Genomic DNA, 21,857 nt, shown 5'->3' on the forward strand with positions numbered 1-21,857 from the left:
CCATAACTTTATTTAGTTACTTTGGCCACTTTGAATGGTTGGACCAACTGACACAATAAGCTGTAGTAGTCCAAGCCCGTGACCCAAGTTGTATACTTGCCCGGGTCACTGGGTATGTGCTGCTACCTTACCGGGCAGACAACATTGGTTCCTGGGTATGTGGGCCGAATAGAACCCTTGCTGCTAGCCTAGTTTGGCCTAGCAGACAACTTGGGTCGAGCTAGCGTATGCGATGCTGGTATGTGCTCACACTTTTCCAATCGCGAGAATGAATGTTCCGACGTGGCACAAGGGGATATGTAGCGTTAAATATATTAAAGCGATGGCACCGCATCCGCGACACACGCATATGGAGCGTAAATCTGATTTCATCGGTCCGAAGATAGTACAAATTAGCAAGCACAAGCGTTTTTCACCAATTGGCTGTTTTATTGAAGCATGTTTACGTTGTTTCAGCTCCGGTACACATGGACTGAGGTTTTGTAGTGTATGGTATTCTAAGCATTCTCAGCAGTGAGGCATTTCTGTAAAGAAGAAGAAGCAGCAGAAGAAGCAAACGTAATATGCAGCCGCAGTATGCATTGGGAATATAATGTGCAGATGCTAGCCATCTGCTTTGGAGAAGCACTGGACCGAATAAAACCCAGGTAAGAAAAGATAACATGAAGCTGTCAAGTAAAGACATGACCAGCTTGAAACAACTCTGCTAGTTATGCGCGATTACGTACGTATAGAGTAAACTTTAGCAGCGTTCCTTTCGAAAGTTCTACTGCTTGTCATACGGAAAAGAAGGGTAGTGGATAAAATTGACATGCTGGTTAAAATGCACCTATTCCTCTCGCTATATATATATATATATATATATATATACCGGCAGGTTTCTACGGCGTCCGGAATACCGATTGCAGTCCGACATGGGCGGCTTTGATCTTTCGTGCAGTAGCCGTGGTAGCAGCGCATTTCTTCAATTTTTGTTTGTTTGCTACGCTGTATGGGAACTCACGCAAAAAACAAAAAAGAAGAAACAACCCCCCCTCCCCCACCGCCGCCGCCACTTTTATTTATTTATTTATTTATTTATCAAAAGATACTATCAGTCGAAAATTGGACCTAGATAGTAGTGGTCAACATAACTAACAAATCTACACCACTACAGCACTTTACAGCACATCTACAGCACTTTAGGATACAAGAATAGCAATACAGTGCAATACAATAAGAACGCAGTAGAACCTCAATTATTTAGAGTAACACATTGGCACTTCAATGCACGAAAACAAAATACATGATACCCTTACAAGCAGAGGGGAACAAGGGTTGAAGATAAATCGCTAGTTTCAGCATATACTACATGTGCTGGAAGACGGCTGCATTCGTGCGCTGTCGACGAGAAAAGGAGTGTCTGAAACGGTTCTTTGCGAACTGTGGTTCCCTCAAGCGTTTTGCTTATTGCGCGTGATTCGCGTCATTTCTTCGTCAGTGGAGAGACCCCTGCCTACCAATACTAATTCGCTGTGGAACAAGATAATTGCTTTTCTCTTTCTCTAACTAAGGCGAGACAAGTTCGCATCCTTATAAAGTGGGGTTACGGGGCCACGCCTTCCGTACCGGGAAAGAATAAAACTTAGCGCCCGTCTCTGCACCTGCTCTAGCCTTGCGACTGGTTCTTTAGCCAAAGGGTCCCACACATCGCAGGCTTATTCCGTCACTGTACGCGCAAGCATCTTGTATACTGTTACTTTCATGTCTGATGAGGTAAGCTCAAGCTTGCGTCTTAAATATCCTAACATTTTATTGGCCTTTCCTACTGTGTTATCAATATGTGGCGTCCAGAACAACTTAGATGGTATAGTCATGCCTAGATACCTGTATCGATCAACTCGACGCAAATTCTAATGGCTTGCGTCTGTGCGTAGTGGTCATGAAACCGGTTTTAGCCGGGTTTAAGGACATCTGCCCTTGATTTCAGCATTTCCTAATTACCCGCAAGAAACCGTTCGGAACAGTTTGGTTATCTCCGGATCTAAATATAAATGATGCAGTCGTCTTCAAGCAGCCTTGGTTTTATAATCGATTTCGCAGTAAGGTCGCTAATCTATAACAAGAATAACACAGCGCAAAGGAGTGATCCTTGTAGTACGCCTGATTTAACGTTAGAAACTGCTGACGTCCTGTCAACAATACTTACAAACTGCCGATGGTCGGTAAGAAAGTTATCTACCCGCAGTACGAATCTATGAACACCTGAGATAGCTTTTAATTGTATTAGTAGTTTGTTGTGATTAACTTTATCAAAAACCTTCTTGAAATTCAAAAAAGAAAGAATACGTCAATTAAGCCCCTGTTATCGACTAGCATATAGAATTCATGAATGCTTCACACCACTTGTTTAACTGTCGACAGACGCTCATGAAACTCGTGTTGGTACTTGCTAGGAATATTGTTGCTAGATAAGAAGAGTTGAATATGTTTGGACACAATGTGCTCTACTATCTTACAGGATGTTCAAGGCAAAGCTATAGACCTACACTGTAAAATAATTTACACCCTTCAAAGTGAAAAAGGATGTAAATGTGTCTCTAACTCATACCCTAAGGGTGTAATTTATATAGCTCACACCCTAAGGGTGTGAGTTTTAGACACATGTACACCCTTTTTCACATTTAAGGGTGTAAATTATATTACAGTGCATAATTTGAGACTGACATGCGATCCCCATCCTTAAATATCGGGATTACTGTACTAACCTTCCAGTGAACGGGGGGGATTCCGCCTGAGAACAGTGACTTTTGAAATATTACATAAAGACATCGAGCTACCAATTTCGCATGTCTTTTTAGGAAAATGTTCGGAATGTCGTCTGGGCCTGCGGATTTTGAGGTATCTAGATTAGGCAGTAACGCTAATACCGCTTCATGTGGCAGTTGGACTTCGTTAGTATACGGAAGATCAGGATAGCATGAGAGATGCGTCACATTTCCAACATGCTTTGGAAACATGCTCGAGAAAAAAACTATTATTTAACCAGCAATAGCAGACTTATCTTCGATTGTACTCCGTTCTGTACTTATTTTGGGCACTGACTCCTTGCGAGACCGCAAATATCCAAGCTTTCGGGGCGATTCAAGGAGAACTTTGGGCAGCGTGACGTTGTATAACTTGGGTTTTGAATCTTTGATCAAGGAATTCAACTTCTCGCTTAACATAACCACGTCATCATGAATAGTGTGACGTTTGAACTGCCTCAGTTTGGCTCTGCGTCTGGCAACTTTCCGCTTTAAGTAAATAACCTTTCTGGTGATCCATGGATTGTGAAACTTCTTCCTCTTAAATGGTACGTCTAGCTTCATGCACTTCTAACTTACGGCTTAAAATACTGGCGTAATTCGTTCATGTTAGTTGACTGACTTAAATCCCAGTGTTCAATTTTGTCGAAACAGTAATTCAATTCATCGAGCCCGGCCGTGTCCTCCGTCTTATTGAAGTATCTATAGTAGATAGTGCAATGGCGTATCTGGAAAGCAACCAGCCTCAGAGACATGTTAACTATGGAATGGTCAGAAAAATCTAGCAAAACATGAATAATGCAGGTTCGTGAGGTCACGCACTGGCTAACGAAAATTAGGTCTAGAACTGGCCTTACTGTTACCATGGACACGGATGGCATCAATTACTACTTGTGTGAAATGATGTGAAAGCACATATGTATGGTTGCCATAGCTGCCTAGCGATCTCATGCACCCGGCTTCATTTCTTTCCATTCCACATCAGACACATTCAAATGACCTGCTAACATTTTTATTGTGTATATGACGATGTTGAATAAAGTCAGTCAGCTGAGTTAATGTATTTTGGACTTGCTCTACGCGCGCGACACAATGCTCCTACTTTCATTTCTTGCGGTCCAAGTCAACTTGCACCATGCACATTATATATCAGCTTTCTTACCCTCTTGCAAATTCCACAGTTATGTTTCCTTTTTTGTAGGTCTCGATTTGCAGCAAAACAAAAAAAAAAGATGGAGAGGCAGAAAGAAAAATTGAGTACAATACCTTTTCGTCCTCCGATAATCCCTTTAAAAAGAAGAAAGTATAGGGCATTAATTACCTCGCATTTATTTATTGTACGGGCAAGGGGGGGATGGTTCGGAATAATGTCTTATACCGAATATTGAATAAAGGCTAGAACAATACGTTCTCTTCCACAGCGAAGAAAACGCCAAGGGAAGAGTAAGAAAGGAACGAGTCGGTTTTCAGAAAGCGAGTCCAATTCAAAAACACTATCTCAGTAACTGCGCGGCATGTATATATCATGGGCTCTGTTGTTATCATTAACGCAGTGGTGGTATATGGAGTCTTCTTTAAGGCAACAGAAGTGCACAGTGAGAACATTCACGGCAGTCGCTGCATTCAACATTATACAGCAGTCTGAAGCCTCAAACATTTTGTGTGGTATTCCTGTCTAGAAAGACAGGTTTCTACAGGCCATGTTGCCTTCCTGTAAAACAATCGGGCCAACAAATAATGAATTTACCCCTTGTATGACTTACTCCGGATATATATATATATATATATATATATATATATATATATATATATATATATATATATATATATATATATATATACACACATTCCGAAGTTGGTGCAGGCAGGTAAACAAGCAGACACAATGAGGCGTTCTTTTTTTCCCCTCAGCATTAACCAACCTTCCAACATCTTTCACCGAACCGCTTTGCACATATTATCCACATTTTTCAGCCTAAGTCACATCAGGAGTGTCTCGGTATCTATGCAAAACGTTCTGGAAATCTTTCTTTATTTAGAGATTTTTGCCGTCTGTGCGCTATCTGGGCGCTCACAATCCTCCACAAAGTCTTCTGAAGGAGACCTTTAAACTGAGATCTAGTGTGTAATGCACGCTGGGCACATAGCAGCGCCAAGTGTACGTGATTTTTTCGGCTAAACCACTCGATGATTTGCTCTCAAACTTCACAGAGTGACATCATTTTGCAATGGCTTTAGTTTGAACTCGAGAGTACGACGGACGCCCGTCAGGTCGGGATGATGCATACTTAGGAGGAAGAGGTGCGGACACCGACCAAAACGGTTTAAAAGCTATATACATTTCGGCCCCCCCCCCCCCCCCCACGGGAGCCTTGGTACTCAGCCGAAACGTAAATATATTTCTTTAAACCATTTTGCTCGGTGTCCTGACCTCTCCCTTTCTTTTATGTATATGGCTTTAGATGAATATCACATTTCTTTTCGTGCGTTACTTAATTGTCTGCACAAAATAAAGCCGAATTGTGCGTGGTCTACGGTGGAGCAAATAAAATGTTAATGTCAATGTTCGTGGTTACGTGACCCGTGTAGCTCCTGTATAGTGCTTATGGCGCCTAGACAGCCTACAGTAGAAGCTGTTTATGACCACTATATTGAGTTTTTTTTTATATCAGAGAACTTTAGATTGACAAATTGATTTTAGAAAGAGAGCGGTAGCTCCAAGAACTAGTATGCACAAAACGGTTTGGAGGCCGAGCTATTCAAAGCATGCCGCATAAACCATGAAGAGAAGTGGCAACTTACGAGTTTCTCTATGAAGCATGGCTTCTGTTGGATGGAAGAGAAAAGTTTGGTCAGAGAGTATGTAGCGGAAAAATGCGAAAAGGAAAGAAACACTGCAAGCATAACCCGCTATGGACAACGACAGCACTACGAAGTGCATCAGCAACGACAGTGAATACAGCTTTTTTTTTTTTTTTTTTTTTTCAAGAAAGAGAAAGGTTGACTTGCAGCGCAGCACGGATGTAACTTTGCGGATGGACAACAACTCGGTCCGAATTTCCGGAGCCCCCCACCCACTACGGCATGTCTCATAATCATATGGCACATAAAACGCCAGAATTTATATTGAATTTTTTAAAGGGTTCATCTTGTGACACTAGGTACGGTGTTTCGTCTCGAAGGTGTCGCAACGATATTTTGGTGACCTGCGCCCACGTATATGGGGCGTTGTGAGGAAAATGGGTGCTAAATAGGTGAAATGAAAGGCGTAGTAAACACAACAAGCGCCCTTTTAACACCCTTAATGGCGTCAAGACGTTTGGTGTGTGCTCGCAGCTGCACACAACGCGGCGTTGCGTGCGGTCGAATGCAGTTCTGTGTTAGCACCCGTCCGGTTTCGTTTTGTTTCCTCGTCTTGTTTTGCGCTACCATCCTCATAATGAATCATTACCTAGCCGTGCGCCCGATCATATTTCCTCAATATCCTCCAAAAAAGCCTCCAGTATTATTTTTCTTGTTCTTTTTCGTTAAGTACTGCTTAATAATGAAATAACTAACTCATAAATGGTTACTTTTAGGGCAGCTATATCAACACTACAGTTTTGAACACATTCGAGATAACTGTTCGTAGTGCACATCTGTCTTCTTTGCCGTATTTTTGCACTGTGCAATGTGTCGTTTATATATTTTGCAACAATACTTGTCCTCTCAGCCTATTTTGTTCATAGAGTGGCATCTTTTATGTGACGAAACGTTATCGCCTTCATCTTATCTATGACCTGCATTTATTGCCATAGTCAGAGTCACGTACATTGACATGTTGATGCCAAGTGCACCGGTATCAAGGCCATTAGATTGTTCCTGGGCACTATAATAAATTGCTGATTTGGATTGAATTGATGGCGTAAACATTCGCAGGAAGGGCAACAAAGCTGTTGGCGTTGAGATAACGTTTGGAAGCAGCACATCGTCATCAGCTAAGCACGTTCTGCCCACTATTTCGTCCGCGCGCTGAGCCTGGTCGCAATGGCAACCAAATAGTCACGCAGGGTGTTTCGAATATTGTATTACCAGGTGTTTTTAAGAAGAATGTAAGCAACTTTTAAACATCGCCTGTGGAGGGTAGCCCATTTCTTGTCCTTGAGTTGGTCTACTCGAAGAGGCGTGCGTTACTCGCGCGAAAATTTCAAATGCATAATCGACCAATAAAAAAAAATCGCAAATTCATTTTTTGACTTTTCCCCTTACGGCACATATTGTAGTTTACGGACTGGATCCTCTGACAGAGTGAAGGCATGTCCAGTTGGAAAGAATTATGTGGCTGACCCCATTTTGGAGATACGCGCTATCAAACCTGCTGTAGAAATCCACTGTCGTTCCACTTACATTTTTAAGAAAACGCCGTTTTCTGCATCTAACCCAAAACGTAAGTCGACCGCCAACAAATTCCTATGCAAATGTTCTGGAATTAATAAATCTAGACTGGTATCAGCCTGATAATTTGTTCCAAGTGGATGCACCTTGCGAATTACCCAGTGACAAATCGTAAATCACAATACGTGCCGTAAGGTTAAAAACTTAATTAGTGACTTAATTTATACATTTCCAATACAAGTGCATGTAAGGCCTTTATTTTTGATGTTTTCCTCATTGACTAGAATTATACTATCTGCAACAGGTAATTTTTTTAAAAAATTGCTTAATGTCTTTGCAGAAACACGGGTTGTACGGGCATCAGAGGGGAATGAAGCTAGCAACCGTTTCACGTACCATCTCCTGCTTCGATTTACCTTCTTCCTTGCAGCTCTTGAGGGCCTGTTCACAGAAATGCAAAAGCGAGAAAAAGCTCAGTGCATCGATTAGAAGAGAAAACTGAGAGAGGAACGATTTTATACAAATTGCCATATATTCGGGTCGACTCGTGCAAGTGCATATATAAATATCAAATGTTTTCCCCTTGTCTCCTCATGACTGTGCTCATTACATTCAAGTAATTAATTCTAGTACTTTACGTACCATCGGATTTCTGAATCCGGGCACGTATTCACAGAAACCTCTTATGCCAAAGCTGTTCTTAAGAGTGAACGCCAGCCAATCCTGATGCTAGACATATTATTAGCCGACCGCGGCTGGCCAATAGCAAACATTACGCGCGAACATGAAGCTTTGTGAATTCGACCCGCGGATGCAGGTTGAAGCTTGTCGCCCGTGATTTAGAGATTTACAGAATATCTGCGTTGAGCTGGGTGTCGTTGCATGTCGCGGGCTGCTGTGCATATTTTTTGGTGGTGTAAGCAGCACAAAAAAAGAAAGAAAAGAAAAGAAAGGGTAAGTAAGATAAACGTTAAGGAAAAAAATACTGCAGAACAAAGAGACGGGCAAAGCGCTCTGATTTCTGCCACACGTTTCTTTTGAGCGCTTGTTGCCTGATGACTGTAAAGCCCCCGGATCTCCAAAAACTAGCGAAACGCTTTGATCTCACCGCCGAGCTGCGGGATTGGACGATAGCTTCAGCGCGCCCTCTGGTGTGGGCCAGGAGCAGCTAGCGGACAACGCGCGCCGCGCACGCATTTCTTCTCCGCTCGCAACCAATCAGCAAACGACCGCACACAGCTCCCACAGTCGCGAAGGTACAGCCATATCGGCACGTGACAATCCACCCTTTCTCAGTTGCCTGGCTCTTCTCCGGTTCTTCGCGCAAAGGGAAAGATAAAGACAGGACCGATCGGCCTTGAAAGAAAAGCCCCACTAGCGAATTTCCTGCCTAATGTCACAAGGCCGCTTTAATCTAACGCAACACGCCTGGAGCGCGCAATCTCTCTTGCAAAAATCACGAGGCACTGCCGGTAGTTGTCACTTTCTTTTATAAAATCGAGGGTCTTTAAATGAATGGAGTATGCAGATCGGCCAGCTGCGGTCAATCACGCTGGCCACAGAGACGACGAACCAGCAGTTGTAATGTGCGAACCGTTGCGTCAATGAGATAATAAAATGTTTCACCATTGGCTGAATTTACACGTTCTAAACTTCGTTGGAGCCCTCTCCTGGAGCCAATCAAGAGAATTGTATAAACTGGTGGAATTCGGCTACCGCGTAGGTCGCTCGGTGCACAAAAGGCGCTGGCGGTTGTTGGCTGTCGCTGTAAACTGTCCTTCTAGGTGACGTGGATGTCATTGATTATTTGGACGTTCAAGATGCTTTGAAGCTAGCTTGCGGTAAAATCTCCTGTGCAGAAGTGCAATGACTGGAATCGCGAAGCACGATGTCCTCGGTTCGGTTCCAGGGCTGCAGGTAGCTCACGCCAACAACTTACCTTCATTATGCGTCCTTTCTTAGCATCTACGTCGCTTCCTTCAAGGCATTTCATAAGTTTCTCGCTTTTTTTCCTATCTGCGGAAGAAAAAAAGAAAAGAAAGAGTTGTTACGATGTCACCGCGTGTGACGCACAAACTCCAAATAGGGCGCATAGTGAACACTACATCAATCACTGAGTTAATAAGCTAAATACAACTTTAGAATAGGAAAGAAAAAAGTTAAGGAGTCACGTGACGTATGGCTGCGGAAGTGAGGCCGATACGTAGATTTTCTACATTGTCAATAATAAGCTTATTCTTTTAAAACACTCCTACATGCTTTGCAGATGGCTGCTCGCATTTCTATCCTCGCATGCGATCTTCACGTGCATGACATTGGCGTCATTGTCTCTTGACTGCATTAGGTAGTTAATAATAATAAACGGAGCCATTGAATTTCTCAGATTTTTCCTCGCATACAGCGCAAAGGTAACACACGTTCATGCACTGCGGTAACTTTCGTCACTGAACACTCTTGGAACGTTTCCGGGTCAAGTAGGTTAACTAATATCGGCGTTTTGTTGCGGAACCATGCACATATTACCAAAAATTAAAGAAAACGATCATATTTTTCTTCACCATCAAAAGCATACTGTCATGCCTTATTTAGTTCACCAACGTAAACAAACTTTACCCCTTAATACGTTTCGGCGTGTTCTGTATGCTATTCGTGTTATTCCTGTATATCTCCATATATGCTTCGATAACATTTTGCTTTCTTACAACAACTGCTTTTCTGATATAACTATTGCATAAGCACTTTACATATTTTTTTGAAATTGTCTTTTGCTTTATGCCACATATCGCGCTACTCCAATGTACTGGTATCAACGAATTTCATCTAGCCGATGGCTGGCGACCCAAATTTATTAACAGCTGTGCTACCTGTAATAAAAAGAACGTAACAATAAGGAAGTATGATAACAATGGTTATTTTAACATTAACGTTGCAAATGGGCCATGTAAGAAGGAATCCCGCTTAGGCTCGTTCAGAGGATATTCCTGAATAGATTGAATGCTTCAGGTGCACATTCACTTTCTCTACCTGGTTTTCGATTAACGAATCGCAATTTCTAAACATATCTTTCCGCTGCCCGACTAGTAAGTGTTCTCTTTTAAAAACAACAAGGCCGTCATATTTCACCGTTTGAAAGATAGGTATTTTCCGTAAAAAGAAAAAAGACTATTTTCAAGAGTCCCACCGCCAAATTGTAAATCCACTAATGGATCACGCGTGTCTCTGAAATTGCTCTCAGTACTCACTATAAACTGATAATTTGACCCAGTCGTTTACTAGGAGGAAACCAAAAAACAATTCCAAAACAAGCCCCCAAATCCCTTAATATATTAGGTCGTGCGCGGCCATTGTTACGTTCCACGATCAAGTTATCAAGCGCTTGTGTACGCCTCTTTCAAGGTTTCGCGCGCTGGACACTAGAAAATGATCAAGTTACTTGTTTCTAAATGCCATCCAATCGGCTGTGTATTACTAAAAGAGGGAAGGTAATGAAGCCATACAATTTTATCGCATAAGAAGCATTGCTGGCACCTGTGGAACTATATCTGCGGGCGTTGAGGTTGTGTGCGTCAAGGGATGTACAAAGGCCGAAGCGATAGTGCTATTCACATTCGGCTTTTATTAGACAATTTACTACGGGCGCTCTGGTTCACTGTAGTGTTGCTTTGGCCACAGTCCAAAGAGAGAGAGAGAGAGAGAGCAAAGAAAAAAAATATTCGCAGATTCTACGCAATGCGGGAGTCTATTTTGGGGGCAGCATTGGCCAGCACAACGAATGTGAATAAGTCTTTATTAAATGCTTACTACGCAGATACTAAGCAACGTCGTGGGATCCTCGCAAGATATGGAAGAACGGCAAGGGTTGGCGCAGCTAAACTCTGTTCCCTCAAGTGACAGCAGCTAAAGTGCTACGCGCACTTTCAATCTTGAACGCTTTATACAGACGTGTCCGCTTGTTTATGCAATGAGCGTTGCATGCTTATGGTGAGATACGCTTGTCGACAATGCCATGCCTGTGGTCGCGCCGAGAAGGGCCCTACAGCGGCCTATGAAGGGTGAAGTCGGAGACGCTGTCGTGAATGCTCCAATTTTAACTCGAGAGCGTCAAGGGCCCCGCGGCGCAGAAAACCGGTCGTCGGCATCCGCTCTCGGCGGCGTTGTCCGTCAGAAAAAAAGATCCCTCCGAACCACAACCACGCAGACCCTCCGCGTGGCGCATAGGCGTTACTGAACTAATTGAATTTCTCAAAGTAAAACGCGCCAGAAAATTCGTAAGCTCCGACTTACATACAACCTACAGACATGATGGCGTCGGATATGTAATTTGAATGTAGGAGAAAATAACTTGAATATACGAGAAAACTTAATTCTGTTACGCGGAAGCTCAAACACAAACCCCTTTCTCCTTGCTTACGGGGGTACGAACCATTGATGATTCACTGCTTGTAGCCTCTGCCTTTCGTGGGTATGAGCCATTGCTCTGACCTGCACTGCCGTACGGATATCGGCCTACTATATCTTTCTATCGGGCCCGTGTCGCTGAATATCCGGTGTCGGCGTCAACCGGCCCCAATAACCCTATCGCGTTCCGCTCTCAAAGGCGAAGCTTAAGCTTCCTCCAAATTTTTGAAGTCGCCCTGCGACCGCGTGATCGATGACAGCCTCTGTGCCAGTGTTGATATCATGCCCGAGTTTACGAGGGCGAGTTTTCGTGACTGCTTCACGAACGCGGAAAGTAATTTGTTCGATCGTTTCGAAATGTCGGCGTCAAATTTAGCAGTATATGACGACCTCAGGAATGCTTTTTTTTTTTAAATCTCTGGCACAAGCTGTAACTCCGAGACACCACCCACTGCCTCCTGCATGGTTTATTCATCACCGGACAAGTGCTTCTTTCCAGCTGCAGTCTGAATTTACCCTCACGCCGGAAGTGCTGCAAAAGTGGCACACTGTAGGCACGACGTTACTTATCTTGACAATGATGCTCCTGCCTTTTGCCAGGGAATCCGAGCTTTTACACCGGTTGTAGATCCTGCACCCCGCATTGCATTTTCCACTTCCGACTGACTTTCGCACCTTTCTCACTTTCGTATTAGGCAAAAGAGCCGCACCGTCGAGTGAAATATTTATTCAATGAATCAGTCTAGGGTACTGTTCTATTATGACAGCTAGCACCGCCTTATATGAACGTTTTGTGTCATCACGGCGATCTTTACGCGCTCCAATCTCTTCCGCTGTCGGAACGCCCCTAGGTGCACTTATAGAACAATTTAAATGCCCCTATTTTGACGTCACCGTCCGTAAGGCGCCGTTAGAACACCAATTTTTTACTTACCGCAAGTTTGACGTCTACAGGGAAACGCGTACCTACAGAAACGAAAACTAAGTGAAGCTCACGAGAGTTATTGACACATTTTCTATTTGTCTTTGTCGTGGAATGAACCGTAAATGGCGACGTGGAGCTGTGTTCTTGCGCATAATACTTGACATTGTATTCTATTTACCCATTTCATTAACAGCTATGTGCATTTCTACATTCTTCGCGTGTTTTAATCGGAGTTAGCCCCGAACTAAAGCTTTCACTTAGGCTTCCGCCCACCACTTTAAATCCCCATCTTCCTGTGTGCCTCTGATCATCGCATTTCTGTTTTGCAATCTTCGCCGGAGAAAGAAACTAAACGCATACGTATTTCGGGCACGCGCTGCTGCACCAGGCGCAAAGCGATGATAAGTGTCGAATAAACTGAAGTAGACTCACGTTCCTCGCCACCGCACTCCACGGCAGAGATGACCAGCGACAAGGTTACAACGGCGAGGATAATTAGGGTAGTCTTCATTTTCTGCGAGGTTGTGAGGTTGTCTGGAAAGGAGCCGCGCACAGTTGAACAGGGTCCGAGTGAGTGACTGCGGTCTCCGAGGGGCGTGATGGGCGCCTTTAAAGGCCCCAGAGGAGAGTAGATGATGATAGGAGGTTTCCGCCTCATAATCGGCGATTATCATCGACCCGCTGTAAGCGAGCGGTCGCGGGGTGAGCGAGGGGCCAGAAAGGTGGAGCGTTTGCATCCTTCCTCCGTTGACGCGTCACGCCATCGCTAGGGCGGAAAGGACGCGCGGATGACATCACGTGACCCCGCAGCCATTTTTTTCATTTTTTTTTTTGCTGAATGGAGAAGGCTCGTCACCGAAGTACGTCACGCGCCGCGAGACGCGCGACAACTGCTTCGACCACGGCCGCTGCTGCGACAGACGCGAGCATCGCGTGAGTACCGCGCGCGTGCGGTTACAAGAGAGGTACGTTTAAGCAGTGTTTCTCATTTGACTACGAATCGCGCCAATTGGACAGCTGAGGCACTGCGAGGTGAGAGAGAGAGAGAAAAGAAAAACGAGGGTGGAGTAGAGAATGTAGGGAGCCTAGCTTTCTCGACCTGGTCGTGACATCGCGTGTAAGTCTCCGTGCAGGGTCTTCGCGCGGACGTCGCGCCTTAGCATAACCAGTGCGGTGGCGGCAGCTGGCCCAGCATGTTGTGAGGCACCCTTGCACGCTATTGCACGATCTCACGTCAAGGGAGGCTGAGACGACAAGCTTGCTTCTGCGAGCACGTGAAGTCGGGAGGGCGTAGGTTCACAGACTCCGCGAATAGATTATCCTCACAGATTCTAGTGCTATCGCCACAATTGATCTACCGAAACCTAGATTTGGAGAACTAAACACAGCTGTACGACAAGGCCATCTCGTCGTCATCGTCATCACCGCCATCATCATGATAATCGTCAACATCACCACTCTTCTTATTACAATTACTAATTACATTTTCTAGTCTTGTTCCGTCTTATCACCCAATTTTCGACTTGTCGCCTGCACCGGGTTAAACCATATGACTTTATTTCCTGTCGACAATATTTATACTTTAAGATCTCAAAAAAAAAAAAAAAACCTCGGAACAGCACTTCGGCGCATGGGACCTGATTTAACCGTTCGTGTTCGGCAGCCTTTGGCTCCCTCGACTCCGCGCCGCAGTGACTGGAATATTTTCTCAGCCGTTCGAAACAAATTTCAAACTTCCATGTGGTTTCATCGCTAAATTGAGAACCATATTGTTTCTTTTTCTTTTGTTAAGCTTACTTCGATTTGTTTTGTTGTTCTCACGTATTCTTCTTTTTCTTTTAAATAATGTTTACACTGCATTTTCTTTCTTTCGAGACTAGCCTACCTACAATGCACGTATTTCATTTTTGTTTTCATTTAAACATACTCACGTCGTTTTTATTTGTGCCACCAGATATTTGGCCAATACTCCACAGCAGGCACGAGCTTTAACCAACTCTCCATCGAATTAGGAGCAACGCTCCCATGCTTTTCAAAAGTTTGTTTTATAGCGAGTGCGCCGAGATCCCCAGAAGAACAAATGCAAAAGAAACACCGTCAAAACAAGGTAAAAAAGAACAATGATCTCAAATCATTAAGCGTAATGGTTGTCGTCGAAGTGCACAAAGAGTGCTACACTCCGCAAATGTAGCCAATCCAGCTCGGTTAGTTTGTTCATAGTGAACTAACGTAAACAGCATGACTTCGAGTTCTAGAGCCAACAGAAAGGTTGGCAGTCGTTCGTGCTACGTGTAGCTAAATTTGCGCAATTGTTTTCAGAGCTTGTTTTACTGGACGGCTGGTTTTTCTTTTAATGAAATGAAAATAAAAGAAAAAGATGTAGTCCCCTCATAATGGTGAAAGCTACTCCTTTTCGCATGACAGGAACAACGATATAAAATACATGCAGTAAGAAAAAGAAAAGAAACAACGTCAGAGGGCCAGAAATCCACAGCACCCGGTCCTATACACTCACGAACATATAGATGACAAAGGCAAGCAGCACCACAATGAGTTCGTAAACAAAGTCATAAACACACACAAACGGCCGCGACGTAGACTGTGATGAGCATGTGGACAGATGAGTAATTACACAGAGTCAAACTAGCGCATGCACAGAATATAAAAGTTCAATGTGAGCTTCAGCACCGAATACAACAGAGTATAGCAGGTAATGTACAAGCGCTAATAATTACGGATCATAGAAGCAAGTTGTAGTTACCTGGTGTTACTATTCAGTGCCATATATAGTACTTGTTAAGGAGGCCTTTGTCTTCGTAAAAATGTCCGAGTGCGTTCAATGCTTTTCCCTGTTTTATTTTCGATGGCCAAGGGCCCAGAAATTTTGCGAGTGAGAAAGGTCGGCTACGATCAATAGTGTGTAGCTCTTGCTCTAGCTGACGCATGCGCATCGCACATCTGGAGCATTCGAAAAGTAGACGGCGAGCATCCTCATCGCCGGTGCCACCGGAGCAAGCCGGGGAAGAAGCCTGTTTTATGCGATATGGAAAATGTTCGGTGTATGCTGTCCCAAGGCGCAGTCGGGGAAGTAGTGTTTCGGTACTTTTCGAAAATTGCGCATCCAGCTGGTATTTGAGTTGCGGGTCCACATCGAAAAGAATCTGTTGGTTAGTATTTTCATTGAACAACGTTGACATACGCAAGTCCTTCTTTAGTAATCTTAATATGTGTTGCATGTACATTCGTGATAAAGAGATGAGTTGAAGTTCTGCGTCTTTGTGGGCCAATTTTACCAACGAGTCCGCTAATTCCTTGCTTGCTATGCCAGCATGTCCTGGCATCCGCTGTAATATCCCTTCATGTTTTCTTTCAGTAGTCTGAATTAAACTGTTCAGTATGTTATTCGTGCGCGTGGTTGGTTGTCACCAATATATTCAAGACATTTTAAGGTCGGTAAGGAGTTCATACAAATTAACAACTTTTTTGGGTGTTTCATGCGTTTTTGATAATATAACTGGCTTGGATATTTGCCACTAATTCCGCTATCGTCTGTGACGCCGTGCGTCCTAGCCGACAAGCGTACTCTGCCTGTAAGGATGGCATAAGAGCTGCAGTCGCGCTTTCCTTGATTACAGACCCGTCCGTGTAGACGTGAAAAGATTCCTGGTACTTGCCAAATAGCTGATATAAAGCTAATTGTTTCGTTGCTAATGTGGAAACGTCGCTTTTATTTTTAAAGCCTTCGATTGACGTTTCTATTTTCGTTGCCTGTAGAAGCCATCGTGGGTGGCAGAGATATGTGATTGAAAAACAGATCGTGGAAGTCGTGATTCATGATCTTGAAACGTGGCATGTATTTGTGCACCAGGACGTTTCTCTATCATTGAAAAAAGTGGCTGCACAGAATGTTGGGCACAAATTCTGAAGAGATGCCGGCATGTTTCCAGGCTGCTAATTACGGTGAGGTGTGGTTCTCCTGCTTCTGCGAAATTCGGCAGCATGTTACACTCCTGTAACACATGAAGGCAAAATCCTGCTGCACACGGGTTTATGTATTAAGTTATGCGACTGTATGGGTCAGACTTTTTGCAACACATAATCAGCCGCAGTGTGAAGTAAACCTATGGCGCTGTAGGTCGACGTTCTCAACAATACATGCGAGCACCTAATCTACTCATCATACCTTGGTGGTGAAGCAGCGCAATGACAAGTACAAATCGACGAAACACAAGAAGTCAGTGCGCTGCTTCACCACCAAAGTATGATGATTAGTCACCAACTAGCCCGACTTTCCACATTACTGACCTAATGTACTACCTAAAGGTTCTTTCTTTCTATCTTTCTTTCTTTCTTTCTTTCTTTCGTTCCTTCTTTCGATTCCTCTCTTGTTCTTCCTTTCTCTCCTTCGTTCATTCTTTTTTTCGTTTCTTCATTCATATTCAGTCATTGCATCTTTGCTCACGGGACTATGAGCCACTCCTGATGATGATATTTGTTGCATTATATTTTTTGCATCACTTGACTAGACGCCGCCTTTTTCGGGCATGAACCATTGCAAGGAGCCACGCAAGGCGTGCGCCTTAAAAGTGAGGTGACTGGATGTAGCTTGCGGGTCTCCCAGACACAATCGTAAACTCTGAGCCTGCAACAGCTGTAGTCGCTGGAGGGACATCGCAGATAATGTGTGCGATAAAGGCGGAGTAAGCAATTTTCTTACCGACAAGTGCTAGGTTGCTTGGTTCGTTGGTTATTTGTTCCTCAGTCTAATGGCGGAACCCATCTTGAAGGATCGGCCACGATATGGAGTGGTGAGACAGTTCAAGAATATAAGAACCATTTGGGGCAAATAATTAGGTTCAAACGAAAATATTAGCTAAATATTTTGAATATAATGGTTAGCCAATAGAAATAATCAGATTTCACAGATATTAGCGCGGATTGTGCTGTCTTTTTTGTCCTATGTGCAGCTCCCGTTTTGTTGATGTTAATGGTCACTGTAAAAGTTACATGGTTCTTCGCGCTGTTGGCGCAGAAAATTATTAGTGTTAGCGCACAACTCACGACGCGGCGACAATGCTTGAAAAGTGTTTTATATTTGTATCTTGTATATTTGTATATTTGTAAGCTTTTGACATTATAGCGTATTACACGCACACATACTAGATCCGTAACCGGAGTCGTTAGTAAGAAAATTCTCCATTTGTTCGCACGAACGTTTGTGGAAAGATTACGGCAATGTTGTCAACTCTAGGGTAACTTCCCTAGATCACGGGATTTTAGGACTTGTTTAAGAAAAAAACGGAAATTTTTCTAAACATAGAACAGTATCGGGCTGAGACATTCAAACATTAGAACGTCTGACGTGACGGCGTGTTTTGATTTCAGTTACCGCAAATTACCTTCGCATTAGCATGTGAAGTTTTCCTTTCGATTGTACTGCCAGCGCAGTGAACGCATCTCGCCAAGTGAACGACAGCGTGCGAATGCTCTGGGCTCTTTAAGGAAGTACTAGAACTCCGATATTGCCGTTTGTACCTATAGCTGTGCTGGTGATGTCTGCGTGTTCAGTATGAAATGTTTAACTGGCTGAACAAGCGTGTGCTGCAACACCCAACAAAGCAGCACAGGCGAATCTGGACGTAAGTGTGGGCGCTCATACCTAGTCCCGAGCGCGACAATGTGTTCTTAGCAATAAACAGCCGACTATGCACGCGAATACTAAAGGTTACCAGGAACCACCCATAGGCAGCGCAGCCTTGGACAGATTGTCATTGATCATGTGTTCGGACAAGTTTTGCTTTGAATGGCAGAAATTGGTTGCGTATCTGTGTACTTCGTAGCAAATGACGTATAAGCGCCTAAGAGTGGTGGTGCTAACCAGTACACGGGATTAAAGAAATATATTACGGCTGAACCCATCTCACGATGAATGTCAATGACAATGCGATTAGCATTCGAACAATGCAGCGATAGGACATATTTCTGAAGTCACATTTCTTTGCCATACGCTGTGGTGATTGTGATACTTCCGTTGCTTCGGCGAATGCGACATAGTCCGGTGTCTTCCCCCTCGCTTGCCAGTGTCGCCCATGAGCATGGCGCCATGACGGCGACGCATTGACGACGACAGAATGACGAAGACGGAATGACGTCGATGTAGCGACAAAGGCGGTATGACAGCATAACGACAATGTAATTTTCATTCTTAAGTGATAACGATGGTACGTCGAGGACAGCGTGACGACGGCGGTATGATGACAACCTGATGACGAAGCTGGAATGGCACGATCACGACCGCATGACGACGATGGTATGGCAACGGATGCATGTTATCAACTGTCTGACGAGGACGCAATGACGGCGATGGCATGACAACGCCTGCACAAAAGAATTGACTCGCCATCCCAGCCCTGCGAAAGTGGATGCCCAGCGAAGCTGTTGAAAAACCACCACTACCACTGCTGAAGTGGGTATGCAATGCTTTATTGCTTTAGAGTAATGGGAGTAATGGGAGTAATGGCCAATTTTGACAGAACGCCGCCACTGGTCGTATTGCCGTTTCTTTTTCCCTTTGTCGCTCGTCGTGTACACGCTGCTTGTCGGGAGTCCTAACTTGCGTCGCCTACCCATAGCCGTGCTGCAACAAGTATTAAATCCGTTGCTCGGCTGGTTCTTTTACATAGGAAAGGCTAATGACGTCACTTCTCACGTCGGAATCTGCCGTTGCCGCGGCAGCTTGCGCAACAGTAATCTTTACCGGAAACGTATGCAGGGAGCGCTACATGCTTCGCATTATTATCAGGAGCAACTTCGTCAATTATGTGGTTCGGATACTTGTTTTGTGCTTGTTCTTTATTGAAACAAATGCTGCTATGTGTGTTGTATGCCTGACTCCAAAGAATGTATGCACAGTTCGCTTCATTTTGCTGAGTGTTTCAAGCTTGCTTCACCTACGCCGTCAGGTCGGCCCGGTATTGCACTACCTCAGGGATCGGCTCACATTTTTGCCCACGGACATGGAGACGAAAAAAACTTGGAGGACGCTTAAACTTCGCCTTCAAGAGTGGAACGCGATAGCAATATCGCACCCCGTTCGCACCCCGTTCGCACCCCGTTCGCACCACCCACTCATTCGCTCGGCATGCTTTTGAGTCACACAAAGACGAAACGTGCGCCTGAGCAAGCGGTACGAACCAAAGAACTCGGTGTCTCGAGAGAGAAACGATCTACGCGAACCAAACGTCGTGATCGGCACGAACAGCCAGGCCGCGACGCGCCATGAAGGCGGACGCGATCATGGGGCTGACGCCTCGATGGGATCGTCCTATATCTCGCTTGGAAGCACCACGCAGACGCATGACTCCTCGCCAGCAGCACGGCAAACATCGCAGGGGACGCTTTTCCACCAGACGCGCTACAGCGCAGCGATCACGTCAGAGGCGTCCCGCATCGGACGCTGCACCTAGACATCGTGCTATGAGCGGAAAGCGGAGCCGCGTCGCCTTAACACGAGGGTTCATAGACGCGCGCTGGAAGTTGGAAGGGGAGAGAGCGAGAAAATTTATTAAACGCAAGGGTATTGGGCCATCCCGGCACCAGTCCCCGCACGGCCCGAATGCGCTCAAACGAGACGAAGGGGAGAAGCGGGCGAGTGGCGCGCCATCTGTCGGGGCAGTGCCCTACATTGCGAGGAGGGGGTCTTCTGTGTTTGCCGCAAGATGGCTCTGCGTGTGCGCCAAGCGCAGAAGAAATGTAGCGGGAACGTACTTCGCTACGCGTTTAACGGCGACTCTTGTAATTTACATGCTCATAACTACCGATATACACCGCAGTATGACTTTCTACGGCACGTTTCTAAGGCAACACCGCATTCACTAGAGGCGCTTTTGTCCCACTGAACAATCCAACTCAATTCCCATCCAGCCCGTCTTGCAAGTTGCTTTTATTTATGAATTTCTTCCGCTATTTTTCGCTCACGGCCAACGCCGACGACACCGGCTTTAATGCGACACGAGCTCCTTAACGCTATCGCGTTAAAGACGACCACCATTTCACTCTGTGGAGATGGAATGGCAGCGAAAGCTGACGATGGTCAAAGCTCTCAAACGAAAAGCAAAGTGCTTTCGCTGCTTCGCAAAGTGGAATGGTCGTCATTTTTTGCGTTGCGAGTCTGGAGTCGTTGCTCGTTCGGAGGTGCCCGGGCTCGCGATTGTCGTTTTCGTTCAGCATTGCGGGAACGTTCTTCGTCGGTGGTCGTTTCGCGCCGGCGCCCTTTATATTCTCTTGCTGCTCCCTCCGGCGCTCCTCGTACGCATGTTGTTCTTCGGGTGTACGAACTATACGTGTCCGCCCCATCGATAACATAGCTGTTTCTAGCGCCGATATCTCTCCTGCTCATATACTGCGATAACCTTGACGTCACGCCATCGTTCACGGCGAGTGTTCTAATCTGTTCCGCATTTTGACATCTCTGCAGCCGCACTGCACCAGTATGGGTCTCTTAGAAATCGCTAGTCCATTTCCGTTACCGGACGCCGAAAGAAACTACGGAAGGTTAGTCATATACAGCTTTCGCTGAAAAATGCCCACCAACGAGAGGCTAACAGCGTCGCTGTAAAATGATTCAATGGCGACAGCATGATTACGATAGACTGACGAAGGAATAAAGTCAGCGAATCGACGAAGGCGATAAGACGACAATAGGATGACGTTACGGATGTGATCACAATGGCACATCAACAATGTTATGAAGACGACTGTGCGATGACGAAGGCGCGGCGAAAGTCGGATGGCGAATGTAGAATGACGACCATGGAGCGATCTCGATGACATTACGACGACAGTATTACAACGAGTGCATGACGACGATGGCATGACAGAGAAATGAGTACAATGGCATGACGACGAATGTATGACTACAATTGTGTTATGTTGACTATCACGAAGCCTGTGCGACGGCGATGGCGCGACGAGAGTCGGATGACGAAGCTGTACTGACGACGACAGCTTGACAACAGATGCACGATAGCGATTGTCTAACGATGACGCAATTACGACGGCATATTCAAAATTGAACAACATCATATTTACGATAGAATAACGAAGAAAGATTGACGTCGATGTAACGACCAACGCCGTATGACGATGAGGTATGGCAACAATGGGACGAGGTTATTCAAATGGTGACGACGCTAAAATGACAGTGTGAATACGGTGGCACGTAGGCAATCATGTGACGACGAGTGTGTGACGACGATGGCAAAGCCACGATGGCATCCCGATGGCGGTGTGCCAAGGAATACATCACGACTGCGGCGGGACGACGACGACATGCGGAGAGTCGGATGACAAAACTGGAATGATGACGGTGCAGC

At 45.0% G+C, this 21,857-nt stretch overlaps 1 protein-coding gene across 1 annotated transcript; it reads right to left on the minus strand.

Annotated features, from left to right (window-relative positions):
• Window positions 1-408: 408 nt before the first annotated feature.
• LOC129386771 (uncharacterized) lies at window positions 409-14,215 on the minus strand. The gene is made up of 6 exons (XM_055074972.2): window positions 12,916-14,215; window positions 9,100-9,176; window positions 7,557-7,601; window positions 5,589-5,612; window positions 4,053-4,073; window positions 409-524 (listed from the first exon to the last, which is right to left on the minus strand). The coding sequence occupies exons 1-6, from the start codon at window positions 13,139-13,141 to the stop codon at window positions 498-500; spliced, it is 420 nt and encodes a 139-aa protein (XP_054930947.2). The 5' UTR covers window positions 13,142-14,215; the 3' UTR covers window positions 409-497.
• Between the last annotated feature and the right edge of the window lie 7,642 nt (window positions 14,216-21,857).

This window comes from Dermacentor andersoni, chromosome 3, assembly GCF_023375885.2.
Source record: "Dermacentor andersoni chromosome 3, qqDerAnde1_hic_scaffold, whole genome shotgun sequence".
Lineage (NCBI taxonomy): Eukaryota > Metazoa > Arthropoda > Arachnida > Ixodida > Ixodidae > Dermacentor > Dermacentor andersoni.